We start from the raw sequence: 25570 nt of genomic DNA, 5'->3' as shown, positions 1-25570 counted from the left end.
TTCAGTCGAAGGACTGTAGAGATTCATCAGAAGCACCATGCGGAGGTGGCTTGAAGTTCTACTCAGTTAATTCGACTCTTCAACCAGACATCATCATCGCAATTCCCGCTGTCTTTAGTGGAGTAGTTCAAGGTCACATAGGCCAGGCTGGTGTTGATGCTGCGAGACTGAAAGGACAAGACAGTAAGGCAGGCAGAAATCCTGAACGGGACAGGAAGGTCCTGGTCCGCAAACCAGTCTGAGGAACAAACCGCAAGTGCTAGTGCTCTCAAAGACCAGGACATCATCGGAGTAACCTGCTCACGACGACAAGAATTCGGGGACAACGCATTGCCAGAGGTGTGAAGGAACAGACAAGGAGCAAATATTAATGTTACATGGGGAATACCTCAGAGAAGATGGGGTCAGGAAAGCAAGGACAGTGTAATGGACTTGCGAGTGGCATAGTTAAGATAGAAGCTGCCGAAGCGGAAACTAATATTGACAGTCATGTGGAGATACCAACCATTGAGGATCCAGTTCATGCTGTGGTTGGCATACGACACGTTACCTGATAACGTGATAAAGCCAAGAATGAGTGATACATGAGTGATATCCTTTCAGCGTGCATGTCAGCGCTGCCTTGGGTACAAAACTTGTGGATGCATGACCGCGGGTAATTAGGAATAAGGGAATTTAGCGGATAATCCAATGGGCCATAACTGTTGTATTTCATGTTTTTTCATTTCATACTGAGTCTGGAACACTGTTGTTTAGATAAAATTCAATTTTATTTTGAGTTTGGACCACCCGTGTTCAGCTGTTTGTTCACACTTTTCTACAATGTCTTTTTTTTCACGTTTAATTTTGAACACATTTTACAATGTTCCTTCATTTTATGTTGAATTTAGAACACCTTTTAACAATGTTTTTTTCTTTCACAATTTTCCTCTCGGTCAGTTTGAATAAGAATGATGGCTCTTGTCAAATAGTGGATTTTAAGTCATTCCTTATTCAAAAGCTTCTTGAAAACTGTCCTTGCATGAACAAAACGAACCTCAACTGATTTCTTTGTAGCCTGCTGAGCCAAGAAAATCAACAACTTTTCCGGATTTCGTTTAAGCTTTGCATTTTTCTGAAATGACAAAACAGCCAAATGTCATTTCACAGACCTTCACTGTTAAAGTGGTTCATTTCAATCAATCCAAATGATTTTGCTTCTATCAATACAATTGCGATATCCCGGAAATATTGTATAATGCAATATACTTCATACCTAATATTATAATGTTTATATATACATCACAACAACATTGTTATATTATAAATCAATAGTTACCTTTCCATCCTGACCAGTTACTGAAAAATCTGCCTACCTACTTAAGATGAGACACTATAATACAAGAGGCCCAATGGGCCTGCATCGCTCACCTGGTATAAATCTCACACTTGTAACCTTAAAAGTGATCTAAAATAAAGCTACAGGCAAATTAAGTCATTATGTTGAACAAATTTTATAGCCTTTCATCACAGGATGCAACTTGCAAAGTATCAACATCCTGGGACCCATGGTTATTCAGAAGACGTCGTTTAAAGATTTTAAACAAATTTGACCCCTGACACCTTGAATATAAGTCAAAGTCATTCACTTTAACAAACCTAGTAGTCCTTGATCCCAGCATGCTACTGACTAAATATCATCACCCTGGGCATTTTGGTTATTCAGAAGAAGTTGTTTAATGTTTTTAACATATTTGACCCCTGTGACCTTGAATATGGGTGAAGGTCATTCATTTGAACAAACTTTGTGGCCCTTTATCTCAGCATACTACTGGCCAAATATCATCACCCTGTGCGTTTTGGTTATTCAGAAGAAGTTGTTTAATGTTTTTCACATATTTTACCCCTGTGACCTTGACTATAGGTGAAGGTCATTCATTTAAACAAACTTGATAGCCCTTCACCCCAGCATGCTACTGGCCAAATATCATCACCCTGGGCATTTTGGTTATTCAGAAGAAGTTGTTAAATGTTTTTCACATATTTGACCCCTGTGACCTTGAATATGGGTGAAGGTCATTCATTTGAACAAACTTTGTAGCCCTTTATCTCAGCATACTACTGGCCAAATATCATCACCCTGTGCGTTTTGGTTATTCAGAAGAAGTTGTTTAATGTTTTTCACATATTTGACCCCAGTGACCTTGAAAATAGGTGAAGGTCATTAATTTTAACAAACTTTGTAGCCCTTCATCCCAGTTTGCTTCTGGCCAAATATCATCACCCTAGGCCTTTCGGTTATTAAGAAGAAGTCGTTTAAAGTAAAATATTGACGCCGGACGGATGACGGACGACGGACGGACGACGGACGCCGCGCCTGGGCATAAGCTCACTTGGCACTTTGTGCCAGGTGAGCTAAAAATTAGAAAGCAATTGATTTTGATGTTTCTACTGTTGGTTGTGCAGGTGGAATACTGACACTAGATATATTGAACATTTTTATTTTGATCTATTCTTGTCATTATTATTATGAAAACTTATTGAAAAACTGATTTTAAGAATTGATATAGACTTTATCAACTATATTATCAGGTTATGACAAAAAATAACACATCATGCATACATGTATGCTATACAGATGAAACAGTTTGCATGTTTTTCTCCAATGACTAACGAAATATTCCCATCAATGTTTAAATAATATACAGTAGTTAAAACGAATCTACTTACACTTAATCAGTGATCACATAAAATGTAACTAAAACGATCCTTTTCATACCTTTGAAAAATCATTTTTATGTAAATACAATTAAAATTATTTGTATCCCAATAATATCCGTACACATTCAGCATTATATAGATACACATAAACCATTCATATCTATGGGAAATCATATTTGTATGAAATGTTTCTGAAATTATCCTGATAATAAAGATACTAATTCAGTCATACATGAATTTGTACTACTAAAACTTTCATGTTCATTTGTTTAAGATTTCATTGTAACGGATATATGTAGCTAAAATGATACCATTTATATCTTTTTTTAATTTTTTAAAACTTATTTTTAAAACCTTACCAAAACTATAACCTTCCCATCTACAAACATTTTTCTGTATATTAGATAAATCAATTGTTACCTTTGTCATTTAAGAAGTAATTGGTCATAATTGTTACATAAAACTATGATTGGAGATCCATGTAACGTAGATATAGCTTGTGACTAAATCAATTCTTAATTATCACTATACTTCAGAAAAGTTTATTTCTGATTCCAGATCCTTGTTACCGTTCAATTTTAAAATCCATGAAAATACTGAAAAGAACAAATGAATAAAAAATAGATGACATATTACCAGATGTGATCCCTGTTCAAAGTCCTCTAGGACCTGACGACAGATACTCTCTAGCTGCTCATCAGAGTCCCTGCTTCCCATAAGTAATCTTTTCCTGATACGATTTAAATGTGTTTCCGATGGTGGATTCTCCAGCAAATCCTCTACAACCTGTAATAAAATACATGAAACTAGAATTTTGTTTTTGTGAACAAAAACATATGTCTCCCCTAGCCAATAGACAAACTTCGGTATTAAAAATTAACAAAGGGCCATATCGCTTTATAAAGGGGAACACAAGACCCGAATTTAGAATGCGACACTCCTTCTTCCCGAGATACATTAAAACTAAAGCAAGTTTGGTCAACGTAGGTGGAAAAAACATGGAAGTAATGCTGTGGACAAACTTCCGTATTGAAAATGAACAAAGGGCCATAACTCTGTAAATAGTGGGGCACAAAACCTGATTTTAGTGCAAGAGATTCCACCTTCCCAAGATACATAAATATGGTAAGTTTGGTTAACGTAGGTGAAATAACATGGAACTTATGCTCCGGACAAACTTCGGTATTAAAATTAAACAAAGGGCCATAACTCTGTATATATAGTGAAGCATGAGACCTTAATGCAGTGCACTGCATATCTTCTGTGGGTGATGTAGGTTAACTTCAAGTTTGATTAAGATATCTTTAACGGTTTAAAATGTACGGGCCGGACAAGAATTTACTGAAAATGTTGCACTTATTTGACCTTTGACCTTGAGGTGAAGGTCACAGTGACCTAGTCCCAGTGCATTGCGTACCTTCTGTGGGAGATGCATGCATACTTAAAGTTTCATCAAGATATCTTTAACGGTTTAAAAGTTATGGCACGGACACTTTCCGATTAGAAGAACCAGAAAAAGAAGAAGAGGAACCAGTACTAATACAATATGTTTGCCTTCATTCGAAGGGGAGATATTTAAGCATTGAACTGTTTTGTATGGTATTTATGATCTATTTGAATGACACAGCTTTGCAAGCACTAGCGCATTATGATTTGATTGCTTGCAAAGCTGTGTCATTCAAATAGATCATAAATATCATACAAAAACAGTTCAATACTTATATTTACGTTTTCTCTGCCTCTTTTGTTCTTTTTTAACTTATAATTTATAATTAAAATTAAAAATGCCCGCCTTATCGACAGTCCACACAATTTCGTTCAATAGTTTGAACAGCGTATTGTCGCGTGCTGATTGGCAAACAAAGTAGTACTTTGACATTTTAACAAACACTTCAAATGTATTCCACAATTTAGTATCAATACAATTGCGTATGATATGTCTATAGGGTGATTCAAGTTTATCAATAGAAATCTGAGCTGAAAGTTAGATTTGAAATTGTTTCGATTTTTCCCCTGGAACAAATTTCGCGCATGGATAAATACAGTGAACACCGTGAATCCGACCTTGACCTCCACGAGGGAGTTATTTTTGGAAGTTAATTCAAACTTTTCTCTTGGCTCATTTTGTGAAGAATCCAGGCGTGACTGTATTTGATGATTGTATGGGAACCCGACAACAGTCGGTAGATTCTATAACAGCATCGTTATTTGACATGTCGTCAGAAACTGAGGAACTGTGGATCAGGGACGCGTGAAACTGATAGCATTTGAAGTGAGTGATCTTGCGACGGAGCACAGGTTCGTTACAAATGTCTGAAATGACAAATGTTTGTGTGTGCTGGGACTCATATCAGTAGGTCTGTAACATATGTGTCAGTAGGTCTATAGAATATGTGTATTTCAGACATTTATAACGAACCCCTGTTGATCAGTGCAGTGGAACAGACGATATTTCTGATAAATTGCATGAGCGTTAAAATTGTTTCCATTGCCGGCATTAGTGATTTCAACCGATGTACATTTTGTACGATATTGCAGACCTTGGTCTTGTTTTCGTTGTAATAAAAGTGTTTTTTATTTTATGTTTTTATTTTTTGTACATAAATTCACAATGACATTATCAAATCTCACAATGCCCAGGGATATTTCAGCAGCCGTCATGTTTATTTACATTGGATATTGTAGTTCCGGTCAGTGTTGTAATTAATACGCTAAGAATTGTGTCTCGTGCGGCATGGGAATTAAAGTCCCATCAACGACACAGCTTTCAAAGAGGCTATATAGTGGCAATGCCATGCAAATGTAAATATAATCGTTTATGTTAACACACGATTTTTCCGAACACATCCTTCTGGGTTTTTTTATTGATATAAATGTATCGGCCTCACGTTTATCCATACAAACATATTATCTATAACTAAACGAAGACCTGGCGTTGAAACATCGAAAACAGGCCCAAAGTCTAACATTCTTCCAGATCATTGACAAAATGTTATTTTTTTATTAATTTATCACCAGAATAAGAAATTTTGCTTGAGCACAAAATCTGAGTTTAAGCATCAAAATGATTTCATGAATACCGGCCCAGATCATGTTTCCACACAATTTTAAACAACATGATTATAAGGACAGTTTAAAAGACACATTTACTCAAGCTTAAATGTTTATGATGGATTCCAAAACTGATATCAGAAATCACTGCTCCAAGATACTTATTTATAGGGTTTCTTTGTCGTTATCATATTTCTGTTAAATTTGGTAAAATATTAATTAGATGGGATCAGCTTTAATGGATCTAACTTTGTATGTGGTTATTATTAGTTTTCTTACCTTTTCAAATTCTCTCGTTGTCATTGCATTTAGTTTACGTAAGTCACAGGCCTCACCAAAGGTTTCCGGGCTACATGTTCTGGAAAGTCATCAATGAAAATGGTCATTCTATAGAACTTTTATTAACCTAAATCAATAGTCAACAAGAGTTCATTCATTTTCGTTTTAAGAAATACACTGTTTGAAGGAGAATTTAAGATTAGAAGAAACATAATTAAAAGAGAAACTATGAAAATTTGTGCATGGTCCTTGACTAAGATCTCAGTTTCTATTATCTGCTGTAGAACCAATGACTGCAAATAGTACTCTGCTCTACCTGTAACAGTCCACTGATATGGTACTACGTATATGTAGTAACTGTATTATCTATGTTCTCCTGGTTCTGATTAAATGTACAACTTTATCTATTCAAACAGTCCTTAGAGATGATACATATTTAACAGTAACTTTATCTCTCCACTTCTCAGTTTAAATAATTGTTTTACTTCATTTAAGTTTAGGGGTGCACCTCAGGACCGCCATATTCTAAAGGAAATGTTGACATGGGACAAACTGATGCAGACTTTGTATGCTGGTTCACTGACACTTAATGACAGGTGGCTTAACTCATTCACCCCTGAAGACACATTTGAACTCTTCCAATTCAAAGATTGGAATAGATCATTATGAAATTCCATGGGTGAATGAGTTAAAACCTAGAAAACTGAAATACTTACATGTCGTTGAATTCCAGCTTTTTTTTATTCATTTCACCTAGCAGTTCTCCCATCATACGAACTGCTATATATATTGGATCTTTAGGTCTGGCCTCGACAACCTTTTTATAATAATCTCTCATACCTGGTTTTACCTGAGTACAGAATAAACATTTTATTACACATTGTACTGTTCATTTTCTGCTTATCATATTAGATTTAATGCATTAATAATTCACTGATAGCTAAATGTTATAATTTTACCATTCTCAAAATGAATTACAAGAATCTTCACATTATATATAATTCATTTTAATCATTTTAATTAATTTAATTATAATTCATTAGCGATATGGGCACTCATTACCTGAGTAACAAACAAAGATTTTTTTCACATATACATTGCTACATGTACATCTTATTGGCTTCAGTATATATTAGGCAAAGTTTTTAAGAATTTGAAATTTCAAGGGCAAATAGTATTTAACTTGTTACTCGCACAAGAATACTTGCAAGTTAAATAAGGGAAGGGAGATAACTCCTATTACATGACTTCCATTGAATATATTTGCTATCATTTAGTTATTTGTCTTTAATAACATTACTTCACATAACAAATCAAATACATAAGTTGTAATATTAATCATTCAATAGTAAGAATCTGCATGATTTTGCAGAAATGATCAATACCAAATTAAGCTTACCATGCCATCATATTTTCAGGATGTCTTTTATCGAAGCTTTATTTAACCATGTTCACCTATACCCTCCCCCTGGAAACTACCACCTTTACATACAAGTTTGAATTCCCTTGCCTATACCTCAGGAGTGACACGCTTCATTCATAAAAAATTCATTCTGTTATCCCTGAAATGCTGCATACAAAATTTACGCAGAATCTGTTTACTCACATTTTAGGAGAGGTTTTTAAGATACAATGTAAATCCCTATTTCCACAATTGGGCTCTACCTCTGCCACCAGGGAGACTACACCCCTTATTAGGGCCTATAACAAGGTGCTTTACTATTATAAGATCAATTATACATTGTCCCCAGTTGGCCCAGGGATGGTCTCTTTATACCAAATTCATTCAAAACCTGATCACTGGTATATTAGGAGTTTTCTTTTAAATACAATAAAGTGAAAACAACACTGCATTATTTTACATCACTTTGATGAATAGTGTATGAAATTTAAAACACAGGACCACAACGTGTTTTGGTAAACGTGAACAAAGTTTGAAACAACAGGCCACAAGGGTCCCAGATTGAGCCAAATTTATGCTATCACTTTACTGAGGCAGTGAAAACAATGGTTTTTAACATGTGACATCAACTCTGTAACTAAATATTTAATATAGCAACTGTTCTACATAACAATACATCAAGGTATGTAAATCAACAGTTAAACAACCTCCTCACCTCGATACGATGTGCATATAATTCTGGTAAACCATAAGTTGTCACTAGATCTTGTTTCTGTTGTGCGGGTAGGGGAGGTAACTGCTGTTGGAGGACGTCTATATTAACTATCTGTGAGGGATTAAGCCCTGCGGGAATAGAGGTGTTATCGTACACATGCAGTGGTGGCAGGTTTGGCTCCGGCATGAATCTGTAATCCAGTTCTATTTCCTTGTCTCTCATAGGAAGGGTGAGCCTAGACATACATGTAACAAGACATATGGTTCATTATTGTTAAATAGGATTCAAAGAAAACTCAGTTCTAACAAAAGAACTGATAAGGTTAACTGAGTAAAACAGAACAAAAATATTTTTAAATTTCAAAATAACATGATTCAAATTGAATTCTAAGCATTATTTGTTTCTAATATACATAATCCTTCGTATGCATACTATTTCATAATAAAGACAAACAGCGGAAATCTAATGAATGCTTTCTTATCATGACAATGATTCAGGAATTTAAAATGATATTTACGTAATATAATGTCTACCTTACACTATTTACGTAATATAATGTCTACCTTACACTATTTACTTAATATAATGTCAATCTTACACTATTTACGTAATATAATGTCTACCTTACACTATTTACGTAATATAATGTCTACCTTACTCTATTTTCGTAATATAATGTCTACCTTACACTATTCACGTAATATAATGTCTACCTTACACTATTTACGTAATACAATGTCTACCTTACACTATTTACGTAATATAATGTCTACCTTACACTATTCACGTAATATAATGTCTACCTTATACTATTCACGTAATATAATGTCTACTTTACACTATTCACATAATATAATGTCTACCTTACACTATTTACGTAATATAATGTCAACCTTACACTATTTACGTAATAAAATGTCTACCTTACACTATTTACGTAATATAATGTTTACCCTACACTATTTACGTAATATAATGTCTACCTTACACTATTTACGTAATATAATGTCTACCTTAAACTATTCACATAATATAATGTCTACCTTATACTCCCCTTTTTTAGTACTGCCTGAAGGTTAATTTTCTTAATCATTGCGATTTCGGTAAGCTTAGAGCCGTATGATCAATTGAATATTTGGTTGAATCACAAGCATTTCCATTTAACTTCACAATGCTCGCTGAACAAAATAAACATATGGTTTAGCCTGCATTACAGTACAGGCATGAACTCAGACCTCCCTAGAAGGGCTTACACCTTTTGCACAAGAAGCCTATATGGGCCTGTGACCTACACACACCTTGGGTTACGATACAACAATCTATTTTCTGGAACTGTAATAAGCTAACCAGAGGTGCCTAGGGTGACGCCACTGGAACAAGAATTAGCACATTAGGGATTTCTGTTCCACTGCAGGCAAAACAATATGGAGTTCCACTGAAGTGGTTTTTATGTATACTTGGGTGTGTATTTGCCTCCCCTTAATTTTGTTATGGATACAACTGTAGCCTGACTTGTCCAGGTTACTATCGTTGACCAGGTAGTCTAATTAGTTTTAGCCACAGTATAAAGATTGGAGGACCAGGGTTTGAAACCTGCACGGTCTACCCCCCATTGCATTTACACCTGGAATTAAACACTGTTGCTAATTTAATTTTGTTTTTTTATCTTATTCCTTTTTTTCTACTTCATCAAGTATGGTTGCTTTTTCAGGAATGATTTACCAATGCTTCAGTCATACTGTCAAAAACTATTTTGATGCACAGTAACAGTTTGAAACAGTGGTACAGGGATCCTTAAAGACAGAAAGATAACAGTTTTAAGTGTTAAAACAGGGCAATGAGGGAAGAATTGTCAAGGTTGACTGGATTTTTTTAAACAATCAACAAAACTATCAAACAAAATTTCAATACATGGGAAAGCCTGTAGACTGTTAGACTAGTCTTAACAGACATTTTACTTACCCTGCAGATACATCCCAAGATCTAGTATCGTTGATAATCTGCTTGCCTTGCTGTAACTGCTGTTTTTGGCGCCTTATTTCATAGTCTGTGGATTTCACACAAATTTTTTCATGAAAACTAGACACTCTCCTTTATGTTTCACGTACTGGTTTAGTTGAAAATAACAACTATATTATTCATCAATATCAATAATTACTGTTTAGAATTAATTATATGACAAGCTAGAGGGTAATTGTTGCATCCTTAATAAAATATAAACTAATTAAGACAGTAACACTCTAACATCGGCTAGTTTCACAATCTCTTTTTGAGGTCAAAATTTCTTCATCATACTGCATACATTGTGATTGTAAAATTTGGTTATTGGTTATTTAGGGTAATTTTTGTGAGCTTACACAACTCACTGAGCCAAATGACTAATGAAAAGATGGAATTCACCAAAGTTCACTTTATCATTTATCAGCAACTCAACCTACCTATGGCATTTTTTACACTTCGAATACTGTTTAGGTTTTTCACTTCTACTCTAGTACCGAGAGGTTCTCCAGGTTGATGAACTGAGATGTTAGCATCCACTCGAAATGATCCCTCTGGACACAAAACAAAATAAACTGTATAACCAAAAGATTCCATCCACTCAGCATGTCCTATTCCTGTTAACCCTTTCACCCCTATGTAACTTGAGAAGACTCTACCATGCATTGATATGGATGAGTCCATTATGGTCTACAGTGGTGAAAGGGTTGTAGAATATAGTGTTACATCACAAAAACCTACATTCTCCTAACATTGGTTAAATCAGCGTGATGAAGTTGTTTTCTATTTCCATTATTTCATATGCTCATTTTCTGAACAAGAAAAGATCCTTTTTATTATGTGGTACATTTTTCGTTAACCTGCTACATAGATCAGAAATTATTACTATCTCAGTGTCAGTTTAAAACAAGTTCTTGACAAGTCTTTTTGATTCAAAATTATTTTGTTCCAAAGAAAACAGAATCCAATTACATGTACCTTCCATTTTGCAGTTACAGGTAGATACTGTGGTAAGAATTCCAATGAGTTCTCGAAGAAATGACACAGATTCCAAGCCAGAACTTAGATCAGGGGCTGTAATTATCTCCATAAGTCCAACCCCTACAACAGATGTAAACATTGATGTGACATTATCGCCATCAGAACAACCCCTATAACACATGTAAACATTGATGTGACATTATCTCCATCAGAACAACCCCTACATCACATGTAAACACTGATGTGACATTCTCTCCATCAGAACAACCCCTACAATAGATGTAAACATTGATGTGACATTATCTCCATCAGAGCAACCCATACAACACATGAAAACACTGATGTGACATTCTCTCCATCAGAACAACCCCTACAATAGATGTAAACATTGATGTGACATTATCTCCATCAGAGCAACCCATACAACACATGAAAACATTGATGTGACATTCTCTCCATCAGAACAACCCCTACAATAGATGTAAACATTGATGTGACATTATCTCCATCAGAACAACCCCTACAATAGATGTAAACAATGATGTGACATTATCTCCATCAAAACAACCCCTACAATAGATGTAAACATTGATGTGACATTATCTCCATCAGAACAACCCCTACATCACATGTAAACATTGATGTGACATTCTCTCCATCAGAACAACCCCTACAACACATGTAAACATTGATGTGACATTATCTCCATCAGAACAACCCCTACAACACATGTAAACATTGATGTGACATTATCTCCATCAGAACAACCCCTACAACACATGTAAACATTGATGTGACATTATCTCCATCAGAACAACCCCTACAACACATGTAAACATTGATGTGACATTATCTCCATCAGAACAACCCCTACAACACATGTAAACATTGATGTGACATTATCTCCATCAGAACAACCCCTACAACACATGTAAACATTGATGTGACATTATCTCCATCAGAACAACCCCTACAACACATGTAAACATTGATGTGACATTATCTCCATCAGAACAACCCCTACAACACATGTAAACATTGATGTGACATTATCTCCATCAGAACAACCCCTACAACACATGTAAACATTGATGTGACATTATCTCCATCAGAACAACCCCTACAACACATGTAAACATTGATGTGACATTATCTCCATCAGAACAACCCCTACAACACATGTAAACATTGATGTGACATTATCTCCATCAGAACAACCCCTACAACACATGTAAACATTGATGTGACATTATCTCCATCAGAACAACCCCTACAACACATGTAAACATTGATGTGACATTATCTCCATCAGAACAACCCCTACAACACATGTAAACATTGATGTGACATTATCTCCATCAGAACAACCCCTACAACACATGTAAACATTGATGTGACATTATCTCCATCAGAACAACCCCTACAACACATGTAAACATTGATGTGACATTATCTCCATCAGAACAACCCCTACAACACATGTAAACATTGATGTGACATTATCTCCATCAGAACAACCCCTACAACACATGTAAACATTGATGTGACATTATCTCCATCAGAACAACCCCTACAACACATGTAAACATTGATGTGACATTATCTCCATCAGAACAACCCCTACAACACATGTAAACATTGATGTGACATTATCTCCATCAGAACAACCCCTACAACACATGTAAACATTGATGTGACATTATCTCCATCAGAACAACCCCTACAACACATGTAAACATTGATGTGACATTATCTCCATCAGAACAACCCCTACAACACATGTAAACATTGATGTGACATTATCTCCATCAGAACAACCCCTACAACACATGTAAACATTGATGTGACATTATCTCCATCAGAACAACCCCTACAACACATGTAAACATTGATGTGACATTATCTCCATCAGAACAACCCCTACAACACATGTAAACATTGATGTGACATTATCTCCATCAGAACAACCCCTACAACACATGTAAACATTGATGTGACATTATCTCCATCAGAACAACCCCTACAACACATGTAAACATTGATGTGACATTATCTCCATCAGAACAACCCCTACAACACATGTAAACATTGATGTGACATTATCTCCATCAGAACAACCCCTACAACACATGTAAACATTGATGTGACATTATCTCCATCAGAACAACCCCTACAACACATGTAAACATTGATGTGACATTATCTCCATCAGAACAACCCCTACAACACATGTAAACATTGATGTGACATTATCTCCATCAGAACAACCCCTACAACACATGTAAACATTGATGTGACATTATCTCCATCAGAACAACCCCTACAACACATGTAAACATTGATGTGACATTATCTCCATCAGAACAACCCCTACAACACATGTAAACATTGATGTGACATTATCTCCATCAGAACAACCCCTACAACACATGTAAACATTGATGTGACATTATCTCCATCAGAACAACCCCTACAACACATGTAAACATTGATGTGACATTGTCATCAGAACAACCCCTACAATAGATGTAAACAATGATGTGACATTATCTCCATCAGAACAACCCATACAATAGATGTAAACATTGATGTGACATTATCTCCATCAGAACAACCCCTACAACACATGTAAACATTGATGTGACATTGTCATCAGAACAACCCCTACAATAGATGTAAACAATGATGTGACATTATCTCCATCAGAACAACCCCTACAACACATGTAAACATTGATGTGACTTTGTCATCAGAACAACCCCTACAATAGACGTAAACATAGATGTGACATTATCTCCATCAGAACAACCCCTACAATGCATGTAAACATTGAAGTGACATTATCTTCAGAATAACCCCTACAACACATGTAAACATTGATGTGACATTATCTTCAGAATAACCCCTACAACACATGTAAACAATGATGTGACATTATCTCCATCAGAACAACCCCTACAATAGATGTAAACATTGATGTGACATTATCTCCATCAGAACAACCCATACAATAGATGTAAACATTAATGTGACATTATCTCCATCAGAACAACCCCTACAATAGATGTAAACATTGATGTGTCATTATCTCCATCAGAACAACCCCTACAACACATGTAAACATTGATGTGACATTATCTTCAGAATAACCCCTACAACACATGTAAACATTGATGTGACATTATCTCCATCAGAACAACCCCTACAACACATGTAAACATTGATGTGACATTCTCTTCAGAATAACCCCTATAATACATGTAAACATTGATGTGACATTATCTTCATCAGAACAACCCCTACAATAGATGTAAACATTGAAATGACATTATCTCCATCAGAACAACACCTACAACTCATGTAAACATTGAAGTGACATTATCTCCATCAGAACAACACAAACACCTACCTGCCCGGTTTAAATCTATAAGACTCTGTTTATCATCCTCATTGTGAATACTCTTCCCGCTATCCTGCTCTAACTGTATTTGTTCCAGTCTCACAGTCATATAATCTAAAGGACATTTTGGAGAGATGTCTCCTCTTAAAATGGGAAACCTGAGGGATCCCTGTTTGGCTAGAGGCTGTCTCAATTGAGTAATCTGGTAACCAGCCTGTGGACAAAATACAAGCATGTCTCTGATTAAATCTAATTATATATATATACATGTAATATACAGTTGTCTTTGTATCCTCATATCAATGCAAGCTCTTGTAAACAGTTTTCTTTCATAATTATAATTCCTAATCAGCAAAATTTAATAGACTTTCCATCATGTTGGTATAAAAATCCTTTCTTGGTTGAAAAATAAAATATTCCATTTATTTTTTTAGTTTACTTCTACCTTAATCAGTCTCCATGTTTAAAATTAGAATATAATCGATTAAGACATGGTGGTATTGTTAAAAACGTGATCACAGATATAATTCTTGTAAATTTATTCCATAAAATTGAACTCACTGGCAGGTCTGCATAGAAGTAATGTTTACGATCAAACTTTGACACTTTGTTTATTTGACAGTTGAGAGCAAGAGCAGTCTGGCCCCCCGCCTCTACACATCTCCTGTTGATAGCCTGCAAGGATATGTACAAATTATAAAGTTAATCATCAGATATGTAAAACCATTACGTTATCTCAGACAAATCTAAATAAAAAATAAAAAATCTATTAAATACTTCTTTTTTATTTTATTTTTTTAAAACAATAAGCATTTGAGAAAATACTGAAAGCAATGCTGTTTTGGTATGATCTTTATCCCAAGTGTCAGATGTATACTCAAACTGTTGATAATATAACAGAAGAGAGGTCAAGGTCGCAGAGGACCCAACAAGACGTGGTGTTTTGGTCTCTCCAGCAGTTTTTGTAACCACATATCAAATACTGCAACTTTCATTAAGAATTTTGCTCTGTACATGTAAGAGACATTATATATTGCGCCTGTGGTGTTTTAAGTGCAAATTTGTGTGCATTTATCGTGTTTTGAGGATCCAAATATTTAGAGACAGACCAGAACTCACCATGGTTCAGACCACACTACTGACCACTATCAGCTATACTGCAGTGTACTAGTTGACACTTACCTGTACACCTTTACACCTGTATTGAACATCTATATTTATTGTAACAAGTGTATTTTTGTCTGAAGTGAAAATGACTTCTACCAGAAGTGCGAGCACCAGCAATAGTAAAGGACAGTCGAAGGGTCCTCATTCTGGAAGACTTAGTGACATCTCAAGGGGGAAAATGTCTACAGACGAAAAGCTGGATAATATTTATGTTATCCTATCAACGCTCAAAGAGGACATACACTCACAGATGATAATTCTAAGAGAGGATATCAAAAAGGAAAACAGAGAACTTGTTGAAAGACTTGAGAGTCGTGTTTTTGATCTCGAGGAACAGAATGATGATTTGAAACAGACAGTTAGCAAATTGGAGCAACACTTGGGAGAATCTGAAGATAGGCAATGTGAACAGGACAATAAACTGAATGATCTTGAACAGCATGGAAGGAAAAACACTATTCGAATAGTGGGACTTGAGGATTCCAACAAGAATGAAACTGTTGAGGAATGTGTTGAAAAGATTGTGAAATTTGTATATGACAAACTGAATGTCACAATTGTTGAGGCAGACATCGACATAGCCCATAGACTTGGTGTGTACCAGCGGGGTAAACCTCGAAATATCATCTGTAAGTTTACCCACCGTAGGAGAAAATTTGAGATCATCAAACAGAGGAAACTACTGAAGGGAACACGATGCTACATTATGGAGGACCTTACCAGGATCAATCAACAGAGACTTAAAGAGGCTTTTGAGCTCAGGTGTGTTGAGAGATCCTGGAGCACTGATGGGAAACTGTTTGTGTTACTGAAAAACGGGAGAAAACGGAGAATTCAATACAACACGATCATGACTGAGGCTTTCCTGATGAACGATGACAATTTTACCCGTAAGTGAACTTATCTGTGAAATCAGTGACTTTTCTATGTACAAAAAAAAAACATTATTAAGAAAAATGATTATAACATATATAATTATGTGCATATATAGATTGATCAGATAATGACATTATATGATTCATATTGTGTATTCGTTTCATATGGCTTGGTGATACTTTACAAGCTAATATCAGATACGTTTTATTTTTGCTACCTTTAGTCCGCATTCGTTCCAGGTTTCATATTATTATATATGTGCGCAAACTTCCGGACAGGTTGTTGACTTCCGGCTGAAGTTTGAAAGTTTGTAGTATGGTAGACTGAACAGCGATTGAGTAATGTAATCATTCATATGTATGTATGTAAATGTTGATGGTAGACTATGTATATAGGTATAAATGATATGTAGTCATACTTCTTGTGTGTGTGGGATGAATCCGATAGAAAGATTATTGTGTCTATAAGCTAATATAATAAAAAGTCAATGATTTTCGACAATATGCAGTACATACATGTATGCACTAGGTAAAATACATATACTCGGACATGCTTAAAAACAAGTATAGTATTTCCATGTATAAATAGGCAAATATTTTTTAACACATTAAAACATGTACGTGTAATACATAGGTTGGTTTTTGTATATATACATAATACTATGTACTATGGAATGTGAAAAGAACCGTCGATGCAATGATTACATTTATAATGTTGGCCGTTATTGGTGAGATTTGTATTGAATCAATGTAAAAAGAAACATGTGCATACATATTTAGTAGCAAGTCAGTATATGTATTTACGTTGTTTGTAAACTGAACTGTTGCTAAGTTTAAACCAACATGTATGTGTAGTCCTTTATTCTTTTTTCTTTTTTTTATTGTAACATTTACAAGTGAATTGAAACCAAATAGATACCACATAGATGTCCCATCTTTTTGAATCAATTAATCATATACACTATAGTTAACAAAAGACAATGCTATTATTAAAAAATAAATTTATATATACATATATTGTTTTTGGGATTCGGTTGTGATTTCATCGTTGATGATCGATTATAGTCACTTTGTGACCACAGATTGATTTTTTTATTAGTACCGAGTTGGTTTTCTAGGTAAAAAATTATATTACTAAAAGCTGTGCAAGTCGAAAATTCATAGCTCTGCTCTATGAGTGATTTCGATATTTAAATTTTTATTTTTTATATTTTATTAGATCAAAGAAATACTATGTTGCTATTGTAATGTGCGGAATTGAAAAAAAAAATCAAAATAAAATGAAATCTACTATAATTCTTCCGGATTGTTTGCCAAGAGGCTGTATATCTCTGTCTCGTCCAATATAAACACATTCTTTTCCCCTCAATATTAAAATGAAAAAGATTCAACATATATCATTTTACATGAAATATATAAAAAATAATATAAAGGTATTTTATAAGCATGTAATCTCTAGTGAATTTGCTTTCATATTTGCTTGTGGTTTGTTGTGTATAAATATATATAGCATGACGGATACTATAATCTGGAGTTGGTTTCATTTTGTAAAACTATAGTCGTACTGTTGACTTCCGGTGTGCTTACTAGACGCATGTAGCAAATAAGGAGTGAAAGAATGGATGAAATTGGAAAGAATGCACGAGGTGTAAGATTATAGGTAAACAAATAGATTATGATTATGTATAGTTGATAGTGTGTCAGTTTCGTTTGACCACATTTATATGTTTTTCTGTGTCTTTTCCTTCTGTCTATCAATGCTTCTTTCTCCTTTCTTCTTTTGTGTCAGTGTCATTATAATTACTATCCTGGCATGGGGCCCTCTCGTGTCTTCTCCCGTTGTCCTAGGCAGTGTCATATATATGTTGAGTGAGTATAAGCTGTTTATACAACTGATTTGTTGATGGTATAAAAATAATATCAGCAAATTGCCAAGGTTTAGGAGATAGAAATAAAAGAAAAGATGTATTTTCTTACTTGAAAAATAAAAACTATAATATTTTCTGTTTACAGGATACACATTTCACTCATGATATTGAAAATATAGTTCGAGCAGAATGGGGTTATGAATGCTATTTTAATTCATTTAGATCAAATGCAAGGGGGGTAGCAATATTTTTTAATAATAATTTTGAAGTAAAGGTAATGCAGGAAAGAAGGGATTTGATTGGGAATTTTCTGGCTCTTGATTTGAAGATAGAAGGTAGAAAAGTAACTTTAATAACATTATATGGCCCTAATTCAGACAATCCAGCTTTTTATGAAAATTTAACAGATACTATTAATGCATTTGGCAATGAATCTTATATAATATGTGGTGATTTTAATTTAATTTTGAACCCTAAATTGGACTATGATAAAAGCTATAAACATATAAACAACACAAAAGCCAGAGATAAAGTAATTGAAATTATAGAAGAGTTGGGAATGGTAGATATATACAGAGAACAACATCCGGAGCACAAAAGATACACTTGGAGGAGAAGTAACCCTGTTAAACAAGCTCGTTTAGATTTCTTTCTTATTTCAGAAAGCTTATTACCAAGTATTCATTATTCAAATATCGAGCCAGGCTATAGAACTGATCATTCGCTTCCTATTATTGCTTTAAAATTTAATGAATTTAAGAAAGGTAAAGGATTATGGAAATTTAATAATTCACTCTTGTATGACTTAGACTACCTAGAACTTATTAATAAACTTATTTTAGACATTAAAAGACAATATGCTCTCCCAGTGTATCTTTTAGAAAACATCAATAATATTCCTGATTCTGATATACAATTCATAATAAGCGATCAACTTTTTTTAGAAACACTTTTAATTGAAATTCGAGGCAAAACCATTAACCACTCTTCATATAAGAAAAAACAACAGAATTTAAATGAAAATAATCTTACAGATACTATACGTAAACTAGAAGATAGTAGTGATGTTGATATAGATAAAGTGAACGAAAAAAAACAGGAATTACAAAATATCAGATTACATAAATTAAAAGGTAGTATAATCCGATCTAGAGCTAAATGGGTAGAAGAAGGTGAAAAGCCAACAAATTATTTTTTTAACCTAGAAAACAGAAATTACACCTCGAAGTTAATACCGATGATAGAGAAAGACAATGGCGATAAAATAACAAAGCAGGTAGAAATTCTTGATGAGGTAAGAAATTTTTATGAAAAATTGTATACAATTGATAATGATATAGAAGATGTTCATATAGATGATTTTTTAAAAGATATTGATATTCCAAAATTAAGTAATATAGAATCTAACAAACTAGAAGGTATAATTACTCTCAATGAAGCTTCAAATACTTTAAAAACTATGAAAAAAATAAAAGCCCAGGCTCTGATGGGTATACAGTAGAATTTTTTAAATGCTTTTGGAAACAACTAGGTACTTTTATAGTCAAATCAATTGATTTTGGGTTCAATCAGGGTCAATTATCAATCACACAAAGACAGGGCATAATTACATGTATACCTAAGGGAGATAAGCCTCGACAATATCTTAAAAATTGGAGACCAATTTCTTTACTTAATATTATTTATAAAATTGCATCAGGATCAATAGCTAGCAGAATAAAAACAGTTTTAAATAAAATAATTAATACAGATCAAACAGGATTTATTGCAGGGCGCTATATTGGGGAAAACACTCGAATTGTATACGATATCATGCAATATGCGGAAGATAGGAATATACCTGGAATGTTGTTAATCATTGATTTTGAAAAAGCTTTTGACTCTGTTTCTTGGAAGTTTATTGATGAAGTTCTGGATTATTTTAATTTTGGTGAAGATATAAAAAAGTGGGTCAAAATTCTACAAAAAAAGTCAAGTTCAGCTATTAATCAAGGGGGAAATTTGTCTCCATTTTTCGAAATTGAAAGAGGCTGTAGGCAGGGGGACCCCATCGCACCATATATATTTATAATGTGTGCTGAAATTTTAGCCATTAGAATAAGGAACAATAAAAATATAAAAGGTATTGATATTGATAATAGTCCTATTTTACTGTCTCAATATGCAGATGACACTTCACTGATTTTAGATGGAACAGAGAAATCACTAAAAGAATCAATTGATGAACTAAAAACTTTTGCAAAAATATCTGGATTAAAAATAAATGTTTCTAAAACACAGGCTATTTGGATTGGGAGTAAAAAATATAGTGATGAAGTTGTGTACCCTGAATTGAATATACAGTGGGGAAATCAAAAATTTATACTTTTAGGCATTGAGTTTCATGTTGACCTTCACCGAATACCTAAACTGAATTATGATAAAAAACTAGTTAAGATAAAGGCCCTTATTAGAACTTGGGAAAGAAGAATTTTGACACCAATAGGTAGAATCCATATTATAAAGGCACTATTAATTTCTCAGTTTAATCATCTCTTTATCTCTTTACCAAACCCAGATGAGAATTTCCTGAAAAAGTTAAACACAGAACTGTACTGTTTTTTATGGAAAAGTAAAATAGATAAAGTGAAAAGAGATATAACTGTTAAAAAATACATTGACGGAGGTCTAAAAATGTTACATGTAAAGTCTTTCATTGAATCTCTAAAGTTAACATGGTTAAGGAGACTCTATACAAGTCCAAGTAAATGGCAAATTATTCTAAGAACTTCTGTTGATGATCATATTTTGGCTAACTGTGGAACTGAGTATATTTCAATATGTCACAATAACTGTAAGAATTTATTTTGGAAAGATGTTTTTGAAGCATGGATAAACTTATCAAATAAACACTATTCATATCAATCTCCAGATAAATTGGCCAAAACACCAATATGGTATAATAATGTAATTAAAATAGATAATCAGAGTATTTTTTATCGGGATTGGTACAATAAAGGAATTATTATTATTAGCGATTTAATCAATAAAGACACTAATTCGTTTTACTCTTTTCAGGAATTTCAACAGTTCTTTGGTATAAATACAAACTTTCTTAATTACCAAGGACTTATTTCAGCTATTCGAAAACATATACAGAAACAAGATTTACCATGTCCTATCTATCCTTTCATACCAATTAATCTAGAAATACTTTTCCGCAGTAAAAAAGGGACACAAGATTTTTATTATTTACTCAATAAAAATAATACAATATCAACTGGAAGAAAAAAATGGGATGAAGTTTTTAATTTTGATAATGAAACATGGAAAAAAATATATAAAATGCCTTTTCATATAACCAAAAATTCAAAATTACAGTGGCTTCAATACAGAATCAATCAACACATTTTGACAACAAACTCATTCTTATTTAAGGCAGGAATAGCTGATAGTCCTTATTGTAACTCATGTAAAACTGATATTGAAACAATAGAACATACCCTATGGGAATGTGATAAGGTGCAGGTTATGTTACAAAATTTTGAGTTTTTATTAGATGCCTTAATGATCCCTTTTGCTTACAATAAGGAGACTTTTATCTTTGGACTATATAATCAAGATGGAATAAGAACACCAATAGACAGTACAATTATTTTGAATATGAAACAATATATTTATTCAGCAAGATGCCTACAAACCAATTTATCTATAAATGGTCTTAAAAAAGCAATCAAGGACAACTAAGTTACACAAAAATACATTGCAACAGGTAAAGATGACAAATATAATAACACTTTTAAAATAATTGGAAAAAATGGCAAAAGTTAATAAATATCTCCTGAATCTTCAATTTGCTGAACTTTATTTTAAGAATACTGTTTACAGTTATGATATGTAATATTATTGGACACTAGTATATGAGTTGTTTTGTATCCATTTTTCCTATCTAAAGACATCAAAATATTCTGTTTAGCTATTACTATTCATATATTGACATTTGCAGCTGACAACACATGCTCTTTACTCCCTCCTGTTTTCATATGCTAGTTATACATATAGATATATAGATATTTACTACTGATTGCCTGACATCTCTCTCTCTCTCTCTCTCTCTTTATCTCTCTCTCTCTCTCTCTCTCTCTCTCTGTTTTGTCCTTGTCTTTTTTTCATCCTCTGTCTAATTTTCTTTTTATTAACCTTTCCCTTTTCTGCTTTCCTTATACAAATGCAATGTAAATGTAAACATTGGAAAAATGTATTAAAATGACAATCGATAATTGTGTGTGTGAAAGTGGAAGCAAGATTAGTGTGTGTGAGATTTTCAGCTATTACTAATGTACTTTGCATTGTATAAAAAAAAAATCTGAAAAATAAAACAAATACAAAAAAAAATAACAGAATACTTACAGGAAGAGTTCCAGGAAAGGCCGCATCAAACAGAGATACTTGATTATTTGTAGTCCCACCAAACTTAGTGCAAGCTCCAGAGAAGAGTTTACTTTCTGCAAGAATCTGAGCATGGATTTCTAGTCCCACAACACCTTCCCATTTCCTGAAAAATTACAATAATGATATAATGATATATGATATAATGATATATGATATATGATATAATGATATAATGATATAATAAAAATAATTGTATTTGATAAATTTGTTACAATTCTTTTCTTTGGCTAAGTGCATATTAATAATCCATTTGTAGTCGTGTACATTCATATGTCTCCATGGTATAGACTGAGACAGAACATTGTGGTAATCAAAATGTGGTACCTGTATTCAAAATTTATATATACCCAAATACATATATATATGTACATGTTTATGGGGAGGGGGAGGGGATGAAGTACCATTTTGTATTTAAAGTTTATGCAAGTATCTAGTGTGCAGAGTACAGTTGCCTTTGACTAATCCGCCATAATAAGCGGATATCTCCTTCTCTTAAAAAAATTACTAATAAAGAGGAGATCCACATTTCATTGCAGACTTGAGATGAAGATATCAAAGGTTGGTGATGATGTGTAAGATATCTATGGATCGGTTAACGTTTTAGTCAACAAGAAGGTTGATGTACATGTACCTCACTCAGACCCACACCTGCATGCCAAATAACTCAATGGGCTATCTTGTATCACCACCATATACCAATTACCTTCAGAACCCCGTCTTCGTGAGATCTGTCGCCTAGTGGAACACCCTATTCCAGATAACATTATAGTAACAGCAGCTTTTTTGAAATCATTCAAGGATGCTTTAGAGACGGCTACAGATCTAGAGGAGTAGCAAAAAATTGCTGCACTTTTAACCTAGCTTTATATATATAATTATCTTGAACAGGTATCCAAATGCAGCGGAACTGGACTGGGTCAATTGTCGGCGATCAGATAGCTTATTGGTAGCTGATGAGCTTCCATCTAGAGTTCAGAGGGTCCTGGGTTCAAACCTTGGTCTGGCTGTGCACTTTTCCTCTCCTGTTACAACTTACTTAAGTCAGGTGCCTGTGACCAACCCTTGTTTCAAGCATTTGGTGTATGCATATGCTTGGCAAGGGGATACTCGTTCGGGGCCGAAGACTTAGAAAAAGAAGGGAGGAATGTAGAGGAACTGGACTGGGTCGATTGTCGGCGACCAGATAACTCAATTGATAAAGCGTCCATCTTTGACACAGTTCGGAGGTTCTGTCCAAAGTTCTGGCTGTGCATTTTTCCTCTCCTGATACACTCCTTGGACTGTTAGAGACATTTGCACAACAAGTAGCTTACAGTGATCAATCTACAACCTTTTGTAATGGGTCCTTTTCAACTGTATTGCTAAAAAAATGGGTTCCACAAATAGATGTAAACATTGTTTAAATTATATATTTCCAGAAATGCTTTGCGTCCCATCAAAATAGATTTATCACTGAGATCAGAGACGTATATAACACACTCTGGCTTTATACGTCTCTGCTGAGATTATATCCTCGTGTAGTAACCAATAGGTCACGTTGTAATGAGATATAGCATGATAAAATGACTGCGCGGAAATATATAACGCGCGGAAACCTATAACTAGACGATAAAAGCAATGTTGCCAAGGACTAGATGTCGTTGTCGTTATGTCAGTCAAATGCCTAGTTAACCAAACCAATGAACGTGTCAAATAACAACACTTTACAAAGGCAGTATATACTTCACCATGGTACAGTATGCTATATTTAGAAACTACTTGGTTATAGCAGTTCTTTATTGAATCCTGCGGTGTCGATACGTTACCGTCAATATCTCAAAGATGATTAGACCTATATATCCTTATAATGATATGTTTCTGTAATGTTTTCTTACCTTTTGGACGTTGTAGATGACGAGCACCGTAAAAAGGATGACGGAAAACATTTACAAATCTGACACAACCTTGGTGCCCGCACCCTCATAGGCGCAGCCATTTTGTTAATAAGGGAAATAACTCTCTGAAATTAAAGTTATACTTTCACTTTACAAGTGAATTATACATGAGTTAGAATTGAGCCCCAAACAGAAATGCAACTTGCTAGTTTCTCGTATATTTTTACATGATAGTTCATATATTTTATGAGAAAGATATCTTTTTCGTTTAAGAGCTATCTTACAGTGGGTTTTCTTTTATCATTCTTGTACACACACAAAAAATCGAACAATTTCCAGTATATTTTTCAAATTATTTTTCAAACAAAAAATGAGACACCCAAAACTGTTGCACACCTTATCCTCTTACGATCATCGGATACCTATATATAACACGATATCTACCGTCACTGTACCCAAATCGGGACAGTACCCAAAACGGGACACTTGTGGGAAAACGGCCCAATAAATTGTCATTTAATGCAAAGAAGTACTTTTATGTACATACAGTTTTCATTTGATAATACTTTTCATGACAATTAAACTGTATTTAGATTTATTGTCTGATTATTATTATTACATGGACAATCTAAAGGTAAGAATAGTTACCAAAAAGACTTTCCCGACGCTATTTATTTGGATATCATTTCAAAAGTCTATTTTATCAAAATGCTAGTTTGGAGAAGAAATTTAATCAGAACCCTCGTTGACTCTAAAATATTTCAACTATGCTTATTATCTGTCGATATTGATCGTTTATCCCCAAATATTCGCCAAAATACCGGAAGTG

At 34.0% G+C, this 25570-nt stretch overlaps 1 protein-coding gene across 1 annotated transcript; it reads right to left on the bottom strand.

The window, feature by feature from the left end:
- Positions 1-748: 748 nt before the first annotated feature.
- LOC110445792 (glutamyl-tRNA(Gln) amidotransferase subunit B, mitochondrial-like) lies at positions 749-24850 on the bottom strand. The gene is made up of 12 exons (XM_021490581.1): positions 24742-24850; positions 22826-22970; positions 15088-15201; positions 14536-14740; positions 11124-11246; positions 10586-10699; positions 10110-10194; positions 8148-8382; positions 6747-6880; positions 6031-6109; positions 3337-3486; positions 749-1114 (listed from the first exon to the last, which is right to left on the bottom strand). The coding sequence occupies exons 1-12, from the start codon at positions 24840-24842 to the stop codon at positions 983-985; spliced, it is 1617 nt and encodes a 538-aa protein (XP_021346256.1). The 5' UTR covers positions 24843-24850; the 3' UTR covers positions 749-982.
- Positions 24851-25570: the final 720 nt, after the last annotated feature.

The sequence above is a fragment of the Mizuhopecten yessoensis genome, unplaced genomic scaffold, assembly GCF_002113885.1.
Source record: "Mizuhopecten yessoensis strain PY_sf001 unplaced genomic scaffold, ASM211388v2 scaffold2369, whole genome shotgun sequence".
NCBI lineage: Eukaryota > Metazoa > Mollusca > Bivalvia > Pectinida > Pectinidae > Mizuhopecten > Mizuhopecten yessoensis.
Note: the sequence above shows the minus strand (reverse complement) of the source record. Positions and strands in the feature narration are given on the sequence as shown.

Excerpts from the sequence above, each read along its gene's own strand:
- LOC110445792 (XM_021490581.1), bottom strand. The coding sequence starts at position 24,842 with ATGGCTGCGCCTATGAGGGTGCGGGCACCAAGGTTGTGTCAGATTTGT. Across the intron at positions 15,202-22,825 it reads CCTTTCCTGGAACTCTTCCT|GCTATCAACAGGAGATGTGT; the intron begins GTAAGTATTCTG and ends ATATCCTTGCAG. Across the intron at positions 3,487-6,030 it reads CAACGAGAGAATTTGAAAAG|GTTGTAGAGGATTTGCTGGA; the intron begins GTAAGAAAACTA and ends ATTTTATTACAG.